The sequence below is a fragment of the Dendropsophus ebraccatus genome, chromosome 9, assembly GCF_027789765.1.
Source record: "Dendropsophus ebraccatus isolate aDenEbr1 chromosome 9, aDenEbr1.pat, whole genome shotgun sequence".
NCBI lineage: Eukaryota > Metazoa > Chordata > Amphibia > Anura > Hylidae > Dendropsophus > Dendropsophus ebraccatus.
In genome coordinates this window covers 37,621,353-37,636,292 of record NC_091462.1, presented here as the reverse complement: position 1 = coordinate 37,636,292, position 14,940 = coordinate 37,621,353, and the positions used below count along the sequence as shown (strand labels likewise).

Sequence of the window (14,940 nt, the reverse complement as noted above, 5' to 3'; positions counted from 1 at the left end):
GACTGTGCAATATATTATTATTATTATCAATTAATGGAATGCAAAGTACAGACAAACGATTTACACTTCAAAACATCACCAATTATTCTAGGTACATGGAACAGCTGTGTAGGAGGCTTGAATGGGAAGTCTCATGAAAATAAAAAAAAAGCAAGGCAGAAAAGGGGTGTAGGAACTTAATAAACAATATATACTTACCAGTCCCCGTGCCTCATTAGTGCCGCTACTGGGTCCCGCTGATGGCCGCCGGATGTTATTTTTGGCTGGAATTCGGGTACGTCATGTACACAGCTCTTCCAGCTGCAACATCTTGGCTGAGTGATTGCCGCTTAGCCAGTCAGTGACTGGGGCAGTGTCCCGCCTCAGTCACTCATTGGCTGAGCAGGCAATCACTCAGCTGGGTATGTGATGTTGCAGCTGGAAGAGTCGCAGGTGGCTGGCGGCTGTCAGCAGGACCCAGGAATGGTGCTTTGGGGCACTTTGTTCATTATGTTCTCGCACCCCGCTGGCTTTCTACTTTTTTTTATGTCATGGCACTTCTCCTTTAAGACTGGGTAAGGAGCAGCAAAACTCTGTGTGGTAGTGGAAGACAGAGTCAGGTCACAGCTTATACACCGTGATGAAGCTGAACATTGCAACAAGACACATGGTACTTATACTGCATCAGCAAGGTCTCTTCCATGCAAAGATTTCACAGTAGACAGGGGTGTCAAGATGTGCACAAGCATTAGCCAAGCCAAGATTTCTCCAAGAAGGAGCAATCTTCATCTGTAGAGAGCTGTGTAGGGGTTCTTGCCTTTGACAATACAGTACAGGGTACTCGCTGACTAGTAAAGAGGCTTTTTCTGTGGAAATGAAGAGGTAATGTTTCTCCTTGAGTCTTATAGGCTCTTATGGCTCTTATTTCTGGGAGAGATTCTGATTTGGCTTATAATCCTCAACCATGTTTGAAGCCTCTTTAAAAGGCCTAAATTTCATTTGTAGTGATGTTACTTTCCATAGGTGGCACTAGAGAGTAAGCTCCCTTGATTTTGAAGTAGAGTTACTTTGCAGATCTTTTTCCCATTGGAGCATTGCATGGCCTGTATGACTCCACAAACGCACTCTCCTCGAGTAGAAAGTTTGCCATTTTAGTACTACTTAAACAATATATCTTTTCTCTAATACAGAGCTCCAAATCCTCTGTATATAGTATAGCATAGGTCTCCAAATTGCGTCCCTCCAGCTGTTGCAATACTACATTTTCCATCATGCCTGGACAGCCAAATGCAAAGCTTTAGCTGTCCAGGCATGATGGGAATTGTGGTTTTGCAACAGCCGGAGGGCCGCAGTTTGGAGGCCTATGTAGTATAGTATAATATTTATACAGTATTACAGCTACCACTAGGGGGAGCGAACAAATGTACTGCATATTATGTTACTATTGAGTTCAATGGATGGACAGTACCCTTTTCCTAGTTGTGGATGTAGGCAGCCTAACCTTCAGCATTTAACTCTATGTGTAACAAATTTAGGCACAAGTAAAGCTATATGAAGAAATAAAGCACTACAGAATTCTGCATTATAGATTCTCTATAGTCAGTAATAATGATACCCCTCGTGTATGTTGCTTTCAGTTGTGAAATAATAATAATTGCAATAATTATAAAAAAAAAAATAACATAATTTTAGATGTTGCTTAAACAGCCTTACTGTATACAAAGAGACTATTATATCCTGAGCCTATGGAGAGCAACCAGTGGCTCCCAGTTTACGGATTATCACACATGAGTTGATTGTTTACATGAGAGAATAGCCCTGTAACTTTGCAGTATATATATATATATATATATATATATATATATATATATATATACTGTATATATATGGAGAGACATTGTATTCCTTCCGCACTAACAATTCTTCATACATTGGCTCACTCATGCACTTGTGGATATTGATGTCCCCAAGATCTGGAGCCAGGAATTATTATTATGGCAGCGCGTAAATGGTTGACCTAATAGACAGTTTGGCCTAATGTTTGACTGAGATTTACTTGGAGGGCATTCTGTGTGCACGACTTCCATGGAGAAATATTATTGAAAGAAACAGGCATTACCTCTTTTAGCTGGATCGTAAAATATTCATCATACCACCAAATGAATAGTCAAGAAAAAAACATTGTTCTTAAAACATGCCTCCAGAACTTTGCTTCGCCTGTGATAAGATGTCAGAGCAGATTATGTCAACGGATGCATTTTACATGTGAATCCCAATGCTAGCGACGGCAGAAGCACAGGAGTTTAAAGCTGAGCAGAAGTGACTTCTTGGTAGGTCTAGGGATATTTTTGGAAAAAGTAACTTTTTACCTAAATCTATTCACTTAGAACTCCTTTGAAGGCATGTATCGATTCTCAGTGAATAAATCCATTGTCATTTGGAGACTTCTTTTTTTTTTTTTATTTTGGTAATTTTCGATGGGAGAAGCTTAGTTGTCCTCCACGAGGAAGCAAAGAATTTCATAGTAGTGAAGTAGAGTGTTCTACAAAGGGAAAAGTAACCCGTCATCTGTGGACAGCTGTTTTGCAATTCTTCAGTGCAGAGCATGATATTGGTTGGCAATTTGACATAAATAAATATACCGGAAAATATTTTGAATGGATTCTCTTAAGCCCCTATTACATGGGGCGATCAGCGGGAGCAAGCGAGCGCCGACCTGTTAGGTCAGCGCTCGCTTGCTCTTTGTTCGCCAGTCGCTATTACATGCACCGACAGCGAGTGGGTAAGTGAGGGGGGCCATGGGGAGCCATGGGAGGTGCTTCCTGGACTATCTAAAGATAGTCTGGAGAGCCCATAGGAGATAGCGGTGGTCTGCTGCTGCCGCTCCTGTTACACAGAGCCGTGGCAGCAGATCGTATTCTAGTCAGCATGTTGAAAGACAACAATCAGCTGACATTTTGCACGTTGGCTGAACGTTGCAGTTTATTACACAAAGCGATTAACAGCTGTAATGGCCTATAATCGGCCAAATACGGTGGATAATCGTTTCATGTAATAGGGCCTTTAGGCAAGGCTCTTCTGGATAAAACAACCCAGCATGCAGGATTTTGCTGCTAGAACAAAGTGTAGCCTAGAGGGGTGGGTAATAGGTTGAAGAAGACAGTCGGGGGGGAGAGGTCACACTACCACCACCACAATGTTGCATATGTCATGCTATAGGTTTATATAGCCAAGCTCAGTGCTGCATATGTGTGCACATATCCTTAGGTTATCCTTAAGGAAAGCACAAAAGATCTAGTTAAGAATTTTCTGTATTCTTCAAGGTTCTTAACCAGATTCAGCTCTTGATGGTCTGTGCAGTAATAGAGAGGATTGATGCACCTATAGTGATCTAATAGTTTGGATAATTTGGTCACCCTAAGTACTAAATCTGAAATAGTTGGAAAACAATTCATAAATATTTCTGGTGAAAAATATGACTTATAGAATTGAGAAAAAGAAATCTTTGCGAAATGGAAAACACTAGACTGTCTAAAACCATGCGACTCTGACACTTTTCCCACTTCTGATTAATTGTATGCATTAGAGTTTCTTCATGTTCCATGGATCAGACGCTTGTAGCATAAGATAAGAGGCAGAGAATGAGTCACTACTACACAGAAGAATAGAGTGTTACTGCTAATACCGGCTGCCTCTCTAAAGGTCTCCGATGTGATATGAAATGTTTATAGAACGTGAAGTTGAGATCCGCGCTGTCTGCTCACATCTTCCTTTTCGCATTGTGTCCTAGGCTGACCAGTTCTCCGGGTTTCACATCAGATCTGTGCTTTGTGTTCCAATATGGAATAGTAACCATCAGATAATTGGTAAGTGTTCTAGATAAGAGGAGAGTCTTTTACCATTTACGTCATGAGGTTGGCCACTTACCCCTTTCAATATAAATGTCAAGGTATCGGCTTATCCATCTTAGCACTAAAAGTGCGTGGTAATGAATATTTGTGATGACCTAGTTAGCCAAGTAAGGAACATTCAGCCGTGAGGTCATGTGTTACCAGATGATTATGCAGAGATGTGCCGCCCTCATTATGTCATTCTTATATTGCAATCATTGTCATTTGGTATTTTATGTAGAAATATGGATAAATATGGTCTATTGCTTTCTCTTATATAGTTGTATATATTTATTTTTAGGAACTAGGATGACTGTATATTGTACAGTATATCATAGATTGCAATTTTTTTTTTTATTCCCATTTCCTCAATTTTTGCAAATTTCTCTGTTGCCACCACTCAAATACAAATCTATATACAGCTGTATACTGGCTTTACCTCTAATGGTCTGGAGGGGGGTCATTGGTTTGTAGTCAAGAAATGGAGCAACCACCTCTGAATTATAATTTTAAAAAGTGTTAAAAAGGGAACAAGGTCCTAAACGGAACCTGGATGTGTCGCTAAAAGACTAAATGGTTCCACTCCATAGCTGTCCAAGTTTCTCGTTCACAACACCACTTAAAATAAAGGCAACGGTGGCTGGCTGTCAGTGGCAGAGCATGAAATTAGCACCTTCAATCCAAATTTACTTCTGCTAAGCACCTGGTAATGGTCTGGACAGAGACAGGGGGTGTAAGGAAGAAGCCATCTGTGTCTGGATGGTGGACAAGGAAACGTTGGGAGTTGCTTATGCTTGTTAGTGGATCAACTCCTAACAATTAGTCAGAATGGCCTAGATAGTGGACAATTTATTGAAATGACCATCCTGCATCTCTTAGTCCAGTGATGCCCCCACATCCAAAGTGGGCAAGATGTCCTTGAGTGTATTGTAAAGGTATGTCTAGCAAGACACTGCCCAAATGTAGCTTAGCCTCCAAGAGACTTTTTAAGGGCATTGTGGTAAGCATTTGAAATTCAACTCAGCTACAGCTATTAGTTAAAGCGTTTAAGAACTTTTTATTTTTTTACTGATGGCCTATCTTCATGATAACTCATTAGAATCTGATCAACGTGGGTCTGACATCTGTCACCCCCTCTATCGAGCTGTATGCCAAAGCCATGTCACCGCATATATACTAAAAAAGATATGGAAGCCAACAGTTCCGTACATTGTGTAGTGGCCATGTTGGGTTACTGCAGCTCATCTCCAACCAAAGTGAATAGAAGCTGAACTGCAGCCACTGTACAACCAGCAGAACTGTCTGTTGTGTGTAACTGACTGTATGTGCAGGTGCCGATCACATCCTGGGCATAGACCATCATTAAAAGGCTTGGAAGGCCCCTTTAGGCTAAAACACATGTTTAAGTTGCAGTGCACTTTCCAATACTGCTATTGAAACACAACTGGATTATGGGGATTATGTGTAGAGATAAGCGAACCTCGAGCATGCGCTCGAGTCCATCCGAACCCGAACTTTCGGCATTTGATTAGCGGTGGCTGCTGAAGTTGGATAAAGCCCTAAGGCTATGTGGAAATCATGGATATAGTCATTGGCTGTATCCATGTTTTCTAGACAACCTTAGAGCTTTACCCAAGTTCAGCAGCCGCCACTAATCAAATGCCGATCGTTCGGGTTCGGATGGACTCGAACCCGTTCGGGTTCGAGTCCATCCGAACCCGAACTTTCGGTATTTGATTAGCTGGGGCTGCTGAACTTGGATAAAGCTCTAAGGTTGTCTAGAAAACATGGATACAGCCAATGACTATATCCATGATTTCCACATAGCCTTAGGGCTTTATCCAACTTCAGCAGCCACCGCTAATCAAATGCCGAAAGTTCAGGTTTGGATCGACTCGAGCATGCTCCAGGTTCGCTCATCTCTACTCATCTCTAATGATGTGCTTTTACCTTTAATATACAGTAGATGTATGTTATTGACTGCTGGGATCATTATTTATTGATAGCATAGAAGATCCTCAACCCCCTTTCCCCCCCCTCCTATTGATGACCATGTTGGAAGGGAAATGTACTGTATATAATGTGCTGCTGTAGTCTGTGTTCTAACCATAGAATGAATATTAAAGCAAGCTTGGATATCCTCTGATCTGACAGGTACATGCTTAAACAGCTGCACTGAATAATATAATTCAGACCTTTAGCTTGTAGCCCAGCATACGGCATAGCAGCAGGCAGTAGGACAGATAGACCAATGTGAGAAGATAGCACAGCTCATATAGAGGGAACCCCAACTGGATCTGTTTATGTGTATGGATTTGCATTCTATAGCTCTCACCCTCTGTATATTTTCAGGTGTAGCACAAGTATTGAACAGATTGGATGGAAAACCCTTTGATGATGCTGATCAGAGACTATTTGAGGTGAGGAAGAACAAAGTGTAAGGAACATTTTTTCCACTTTCTGTACACTGGCAGTCTCGGCTGGCTGCAGCTGAAAACCCAGTGCAGTAAAATGTTTTATGAATTGTAATAGAAAGATCTTTTCACACCTCTTCACACTGGCATCACATGTACAGGCCATAAAAATAACAAGGGGTGCCATGTGTGAGCCAGCCTTGATCTACAAAAACCTGGCGGTTCATGTATTGGGTGTTACCTGTATCTATAAAGGAATGTAAAAGCAAATATGTATTTTATTGTGAACCTTCTAAGAAGGGGTCTAGGCATCACTTGACTGCCAGTGGGCCCAGGTTATGCTTAGACATCTCAGGACTATACATATACATATATATTATAATGCTGGGGCTATATAATAACATACATCTATATATATATATATATATATCTCAGTCCAACAACTGCTTCCATTCACTTCAATACCACCAAAACCAAAACCACATCAAAACTGGACACAAGAGAGCTGCTGTTTCTCAAATAATGCGGCCGTGTTTTTCTAAGCCTGGATAACCCCTTACTATGCTAACTATGCTATCCCTTTAAGGCCATGTTCACATGTTTTAAGACACCAGCCATTCTGTAACTCAGAGAAGAACATCCCACACGGTTCTGCAGTGCCAGACGGATGATCCTTATTTCTGATCCCGCATCCCAATTTGCCGCTGCACACAATGGAGCGTGTGACCAAAGCCGCACACTCAATTGTGTGAACTGACAGGTTCTCTGTGGCCGCTATTCAATGAATTCTATGTGTATACGCTCCGGCTGGGTTTTCATTCATTCAAATGCAACATATGTTTTGCATAAATCACGTCCGTTGTTGCAAATTGCAACAACGGACATGAGTTATGGAAAACATACTTTGTGTGAACATGGCCTAAGGATGTAATTTCTGAATTTGTCTGTATTATAAAGTAAATTTTATTCTATGTTTTTACCTTTCTTGTTGCTTTAGGCTTTTGTAATATTTTGTGGCCTTGGAATCAACAACACCATAATGTATGATCAAGTGAAGAAGTCATGGGCGAAGCAGTCAGTGGCTCTTGATGTGAGTAATCCTTTATAAATGTACATGTAAATAATGCCACATATGTCCCTAGGTTCGGTGTGGTATTACAGTTTGGATCTGTTCATTTATTGAGTGTTATTGAATGGTATTGAGTTGCTATACCACACACAAACTGAGGACAAGTGTGGCACTGTTTATGGAAGAGAGCAGCCATGTTTTCTTTAACTTTTCTTAAGTTTTCAACTCCCATCTTCTTACCCTCATCTTCTATGCCATTTGGGGGATTTTAGCAGTTTATTTAAAATGCTAATGAGGTGTTTCAGGGCACTGGGGGAGGCACTACCACTCTCAGTGCACCACTCTGCCCTGGCTGGCCCACCCCTCTAAGTAATATTAGCAGAGCACCTCCCCAATATTCATTAAGAGGGATGGTCCAGCCAGGGCAGTAATAATAATAATACGCTTTATTAGCACATCAAATAAACTGCTACTATCCTAAAAATGTTGCTGAGGATGATGGTAAGAAAATGACCTTCATCCTCAGCATCCTGTTGTCCTAGATGCTTTTAAACTGCTGATAGTTTCCCTTTTAAGCTTTATCAGATCACTTGATTTCACGTCCTCTTTATTCCTACTAAGCATTACCTCTTAAAGGGCTTGTCTGTTTTAAGAAATGGCTTTTGGCAGAAGAAACCTAGCACCAAGTGTTAAATTTCCCTGCAGTGCCTCCACAGGTGAAAGGAAGCATTACACTATTCTCATTGAAATGTTTTTTCCCCCCTTAATCTCTTTATTAGCATATTAAATAAACTGCTACTATCCTGAAAATGTTGCTGAGGATGACGGTAAGAAAATTACCTTCATCCTCAGCATCCTGTTGTCCTATAGGGAAATATCAACAGGTTAGATGCTTTTAAACTGCTGATAGTTTCCCCTTAAGCTTTATCAGATCACCTGATTTCACATCCTCTTTATTCCTATTAACTCGTAAAGGGCTTGTCTGTTTTAAGCTATGGCTTTTGGCAGAAGGAACACAGCACCAAGTGTTAAATTTCCCTGCAGTGCCTCCACAGGTGAAAGGAAGCATTACACTATTCTAATTTAAATGTTTTTTTTCCCCCTTAATCTTAAATTTTTTATTTTTTCACATCAAATGTAAGTTATACGGTTTTGAGAAAACTATTGTATATTTAGTGTTTTGTTTTGTTCTTTTACCTTTAATTTGCTTCTCAGTTGCTTCATCTCAAGTGTGTGAATTCTTACACCTCGGTGATTATGTCTTTTGTGTAAACCGTTCACTCTGTATATTATACTAGGCTATTGATGAAACAGTCCCTGCCATTGCCATAGTCTCTGATTGATATAAGCCTCTTTCAGGAGTCAATATTCTACATTTTCTTTGAAGAAACATTTAGATGCTGAAATTACTCTACTTATGTGGAAAGCTCGGAGTAAAATGGAAGCCAATATTCTTAAAGTATAGTGCTTCGGAGCACAACGCCCCGAGAGTTGCATAATAACTTTTCATTATAAGCTATTTACAGCCTTTGAAGCTTGAAATGCACATTTTATAGAGGGGGGGGGAATCTTTCTAGAAGGACGAAGCATATGGTTCACCTTACACAATTATTCAGACCTAGTTAGAGACCATATTATGTTATTTTCCATCATGCTGCTCATATGGTCACACTTTACATTCCGTTTAAGGTGCCTTTCTTCCTATATTGCTGTAAAGCTGTTATTTTAAACAATACCTATGTCATTGTTACAACCCACAGTACTCAAATCTCCCCTGCTTGTTCAGTGTCTTTGCTGAGCTTCACAGGATGATTTGCCCCTTTGGGAAGTGTAGTCTATTATACACAGGCGGTGTGATGTAATATGCAGTATAGCATAAATCACTGCAATAAAGGAACTCAGCTAAGCTTATAAGAAACTTGTGTCATTCATTCTGGGGACTCCGGCCGCTCGCTTCACTGTGTGCTATGGGAAGCTCTGATGCGGACGCGAGCTGATGCGCCTGCATCAGAGCTCTGCGGCCGGAAAGATCATCCGGATCATCCGGATCACGGAACTGCCGGTCTCTTACGTAGTGTGAACATAGCCATAAAGTGACCGACAAAAGCATTTAAAGGACGACTCCGGCGCTGATAAAAAAAACAAACAATCAATCAATCATAAACATAGTTTTCCCACTTACTATCCCTCCTTAGTCTGTATCCGCTTGAATTTCCTGCTGTTTGCTGGTCCTGGAAGCTCCAGTTGGTGTCTTCATTTTTTCTTTACTTCCTGGTTTGGGCTTTCCCATGATGCACTTTGTCTCCGGTGATGTCTAACTGACTCTGTAGAACTGTTAGATGGCTTAAATCTTGTTCAGCCAATCAGAGCTGAGCAACCTAAGTCATCTGACAAAGGGAGGCTGGCCTAACAGGGCTTAGACCCGCCTCCCTCTTGATGATATCATTGTCACAAAATGGCTTCCACAGAGCAGCCTGGTCAATAGGTACGAATGAGTTTACGTCACTTCCTGGTGGGGGATTGAGGGGGGGGGGAGACAGGGAAGGGGGGCAGATAGGTGATTGAAGCATTTTACCAAGTTATATAACTTTGTAATGTGTTTTAATTACTGGGAAAAAGCTTTTTACTGGAGTACCCCTTTAAGTGTCCTGTACAGCTCTATCACAAGTGCCCAAGAGGTGGACCCTTAATACTAGGTGCCAGGGCTCCCCTCATCCCTCTCACTTTTGAGTGTTAACTCTAACTTTCTCTTAGTCGGATGCTAGAACAGTCAGTCATCAGGTGCCTAAAACAGTAAAAGACATTTTTCTTTGTCATGCAACTTTAGGCTATGTTTACACAACGTATATTTTCGTAAAACCACAGCCGTTGTACAACGACCGTGATTATTACGAAAATATACGTTACCTTGCTGTCTATGGGATCCCGGCCGGAGCGTATACACATAGTATATGCTATGGCCGGGATCCCTAGCGGCGCCGCAAACAACTGACACGTCAGTTTTCTGCGGCCGCTATTTATTGAATAGCGGCCACAGAAAACCATGTCAGTGCACACTATGGAGAGAGCGGCTCCGAACACACACTCTATAGTGTGCAGTGGGGAATTCTGATGCAGAAGCACACAGATTCGCCCACGTCAGAACTCTGCGGCTGCAAAGATCATCCGGCCGGTACTGCAGTACCAGCCGGGATGAACTTTTCAGAGACCGGCTGTTCTGTGACCCGGCCGGTCACGGAACGGCCGGTCTCTTACATAGTGTGAACATAGCCTTATGGTGCTGTCAGCCATTTGGGGGGCTCAAACTTAATTACAGGTAGGATTGGGGCTGGTGAGTATGTTTTTTTTTTTTATCTTGAAAATTTTTGTATTGTCAGAGTAACATCTTTAAAGGGGAACTAATCTAACCTGCTAATAGGCCCCTAATGCGCACAGGGCGCTGAGGAGAAAGGTATGTGTCTTACCTTCCTCCTCGTCACAGTTCCCATGCAGTTAGTAGTTGAATCCACAACCAGGAGCACCGTTAGTAGCACTGCCCCACCCCCATTGTGCCAATGCACGGCTCGGCACGATGGGGATGGGGCAGTGCTCCTAACAGTGGTCCGGAACAACGTTTCATGGATTCAACTACTAACTGCATGGGAACAACGCAGAGGAAGAAGGTAAGAGACATACCTTCCTCTTTAGCACCCTGTACGCATTAGGGGGCTGTCAACAGGTTAGATTCGTCTAACCTGCTGATAGTTCCCCTTTAACTTCGTAAAAAGGGTTCGGCCTATATGCACTTTAAATGTATCAACATTTTGACGCATTATTCCCATCTGAAGAACACCAACTTAAAGGTGTAGTGCGGCGGTAAACAATTATTCACAGAATAACACACATTACAAAGTTATACAACTTTGTAATGTATGTTATGTCTGTGAATGGCCCCCTTCCCCATGTCCCACCACCCTCACCCGTGTACCCGGAAGTGTGGTGCGGTATACATACCTGTCACGTGCCGACTCATCTCCGATCTTCAGTCAGCGGTGTCGTCTTCAGCCAAATCCCTCCGAGCGTCCTGAGTGCCGGCCGCCCTCTGCCGCGTCATCGGCTGCTCAGCCGCGTCATCGGCTGCTGAGCTGCGATTGGCTGAGCATAACTGTGCTCAGCCAATCGCGGCTGAGCAGCCGATGACACGGCCGCGTCATCAGCTGCTCAGCCGCGATTGGCTGAGTCAAACTGTGCTCAGCCAATCGCGGATGAGCATCTGATGACGCTGAAGAGGGCGGCCGGCACTCAGGACGCTCGGAGGGATTCGGCCCGGCCGTCCGAAGACGACATCTCAGACTGAAGATCGGAGACGAGTCGGCACGTGACAGGTATGTATAGCGCACCACACTTCCGGGTACACGGGTGGGGGTGGTGGGACACGGGGAAGGGGGCCATTCACAGACATAACATACATTACAAAGTTGTATAACTTTGTAATGTGTGTTATTCTGTGAATAATTGTTTACCGCCGCACTACCCCTTTAAAGTTGGTGTAAACTTAAAGCAGACAGTTTTAGTGAACCTGGGCTATTATTTATAGAGAAAACAGCAATAAAAAATTACTGGCGCTAAATTCTTTTTTTTATTTAACGTGAAGTGACAGCTGTTCCTCCCCTGGGGTCTACCTACGTCTTACCCAGGGATGAATTTTCCCTATCAGATTAGAACCTATACATATGAATGGTTTTCTTATTATCTTGACATATAGATTCATTAGATAATATTACATTGTTACAAGCTATATTTTCATGAGCTTCTTATATTTTCGTATACCCCATTTTCCTGAGGGATTACAATGATCTAGAAGGCTAACTACTAAAGGGTGATTACTCTCTCGGCACCCAACCGTCTGATATCACATTAAAGTTTGCTGTCATTTGCCCCAGGCGGCCACTAAATCGGCACAGCTTCTGCTGCTGCAAAACTGAATTCCTAGACGCACAGAAAAGAAGTAATTATCTGGATTTTATAAAGTGACTCCTGACTTCATAGGACGTGTTATAAAATGATGACAGGTGATCATTATGGGAATGTTTTTCTTGAAATTAGAGCTGATTCCCTGACTTAATCCTAATGGCCCTGTTAGGAAAGAATAAGAAGGCTTTCGGTATACGTATCAAATCGACCATTAGTGAGGTTTGATAAAGAAAAGAATTATTGGAAGGTGCCATTGGTGCTTGAAATTTCACACATGAAGGAAGCAATGATTGACGTAATTTTTGCCCTCTGGATTCGGGATGATCTCTCGTTCATAAGCTGAATAGCCTAAAACATATAACACAAAATCAAGAGCATACATAATACAAAGGAGGCCACACATCTGCTATGGGGTACTCGAAGCGAGGAGGGTCAGCGCAGGTTGGTTCCATTCAATTTACTATTGTGTGGGGAGAACCTGTGAATCTGTTACAATGCCAGTATAGAATCACTCTATGAAGGCAAAAAAAGTCTGTTCTAGATAGAAGGGCCCAGCATCACATTGTCAGTCCCCTTACGTCTCTGATACATCTCAAAAGAAAATCATGTAGCTATTAGTATGCATAAAACTACTGTCCAAGGATATAAGGATGACACACCGTTCAACTCATAATAGTGCACCACAAAAGTATCAAGCCTTACCTTAGGCAATCAGTACTGTTCACACGGTAATATGGTTGTCAGGTTTTAAACAACATCACCTAACATGATCTAGATCAGTCATGTCAAACTCTGGCCCGTGGTGCCATTATTTTTGGCCCACCACACTTTTCCATTGCTGTGTTGAATCTAGCCCTCCTGACGATGCAGCAGATGTGGCCACTCAGACCACCCATATTATAATCTCGTAGGCCGCAGGCTACTATATAAGAGACTATTTTAGGGACTGGCTTCTACATAAGAGACTATTTGGAGGGCTGGCTACTATAAAAGACTATAGGGAGGGCTGGCTACTATATTGGGCACTATTGGGAGGGCTGGCTACTATATTGGGCACTATAGGGAGGGCTGGCTACTATATGGGTGACTATTGGGAGGGATGGCTACTATATTGGGCACTATTGGAAGGGCTGGCTACTATATAAGACACTATTGGGAGGGGGCTACTATATAAGACATATTGGGGGCTGGCTAGTATATGGGTTGCTATTGGGGGGCTGGCCACTACATTGGGCACTATTAGGTGTGCTGGCTACTATATGGGTAACTATTGGGAGGGCTGGCTACTTTGTGGGGCTCTATTGGGAGGGGGGGCTACTACATGGGGCACAATTATGGGATTACCTACTACTTGAGGGATATAATGGGTAACTACCATGTGGGGACAATTACTATAGGATAGGCAGTGCCAGAAATGCCACATGCACTTTTCATTAAATATTAAGGTTGGTCCGTGACTTTGTCCAATTTTTTAATTTTGTATTTGAGTTTGACACCCCTGATCTAGATGTTACCTCTGTTATCTGTATCCACTATGCTGGAGGGCTATAACAGGGTGACATGTGTGTCAACTGCAAAATACATAGATGTACATCATGGGAGACATTTATCATATGGCGTCAAAGCCCAGATGGGAATTAATCTATTTGTAAACTGCTTGTTTTGTAAATAATTTATTTGCATCTCGCCCCTTTGCCCCAATCCCGGCATGGGTGGGGGGGCTAAGGGTTGGATGGTGGGTGTGGTTGCAAACAAAGGGGAGTGGCAGTCTCTGCATGCACCACATTTAACATTGGATACCAAATAACATGGATACCAAATAACATGGAGCACGTGTTTGAATATCAGCTGCCAGTAAGCAATAGAGAACAGTAGTTTATAGAGTACAACTTGTACATGTTCAAACATTTACATTGGTGACCTGCATTAGAGAGCGGGAAAGCTGCCAGTGAAATGTACGCCACCTCCGCGCTGATTTCACTGCACAAGGCTACAGTCCGCACACGATTTATGTGAAGGCAATGCTGGACTTAATAAACGTTTCCCATATCTCCAATTATAGCAAAGGTGAATGTGAGTTATTGCAAAATATAAAATATTATTGTCCAATCTCTTGATCCTTAAAGGCAATATAGAGTCAGAAGATACTTTGCTCCTGTCTCTTGGTCATTGTCCAGTTGGTTATATAAAAGTATAATCATGTTAAGTGTCTTTTTTTTCTACTTCTCTGTACACAGGTCCTTTCTTATCACGCAACATGTTCAAAAGCTGAAGTTGATAAATTTAAGGTAAGGTCTTACCAAAACTTTACTCCTTTTTGAAGAAGGATGTTGTGTTTATTACATGATATCTAAGCAAATTTAAATCAAGATCAAGACATACAGGAGGCCAATGGTCCCATCACTACTGGGTTGGCCTTACTGTGCGTTATTCTCACAACTCTATCATGGATACTAAATAACATAGGGTAGTTGTTTTAAAGAGGAACCACTGGTACACTATGTAAAATTAATATCAGCTGCAATAGAGAACAGAAGTATATACAGTAAATCAAGGCTTCACTTCCTGGATAAAATGGTGATGTCACGACCCGACTCCCAGAGCTGTGTGGGCTGTGGCTGCTGGAGAGGATGAT

The 14,940-nt window shown here is 42.2% G+C and overlaps 1 protein-coding gene across 3 annotated transcripts in view; it reads left to right on the top strand.

Moving 5' to 3' along the window:
* PDE11A (phosphodiesterase 11A) overlaps positions 1-14,940 on the top strand; it is a 398,617-nt gene that overhangs the window by 240,875 nt on the left and 142,802 nt on the right. For all 3 annotated transcript variants that reach the window (XM_069985174.1, XM_069985175.1, XM_069985176.1), the window contains 4 exons: positions 3,770-3,845; positions 6,222-6,289; positions 7,281-7,373; positions 14,543-14,593. In XM_069985174.1, coding sequence (XP_069841275.1) covers positions 3,770-3,845; positions 6,222-6,289; positions 7,281-7,373; positions 14,543-14,593 — 288 coding nt within the window. The remainder of the gene's footprint in view (positions 1-3,769; positions 3,846-6,221; positions 6,290-7,280; positions 7,374-14,542; positions 14,594-14,940) is intronic.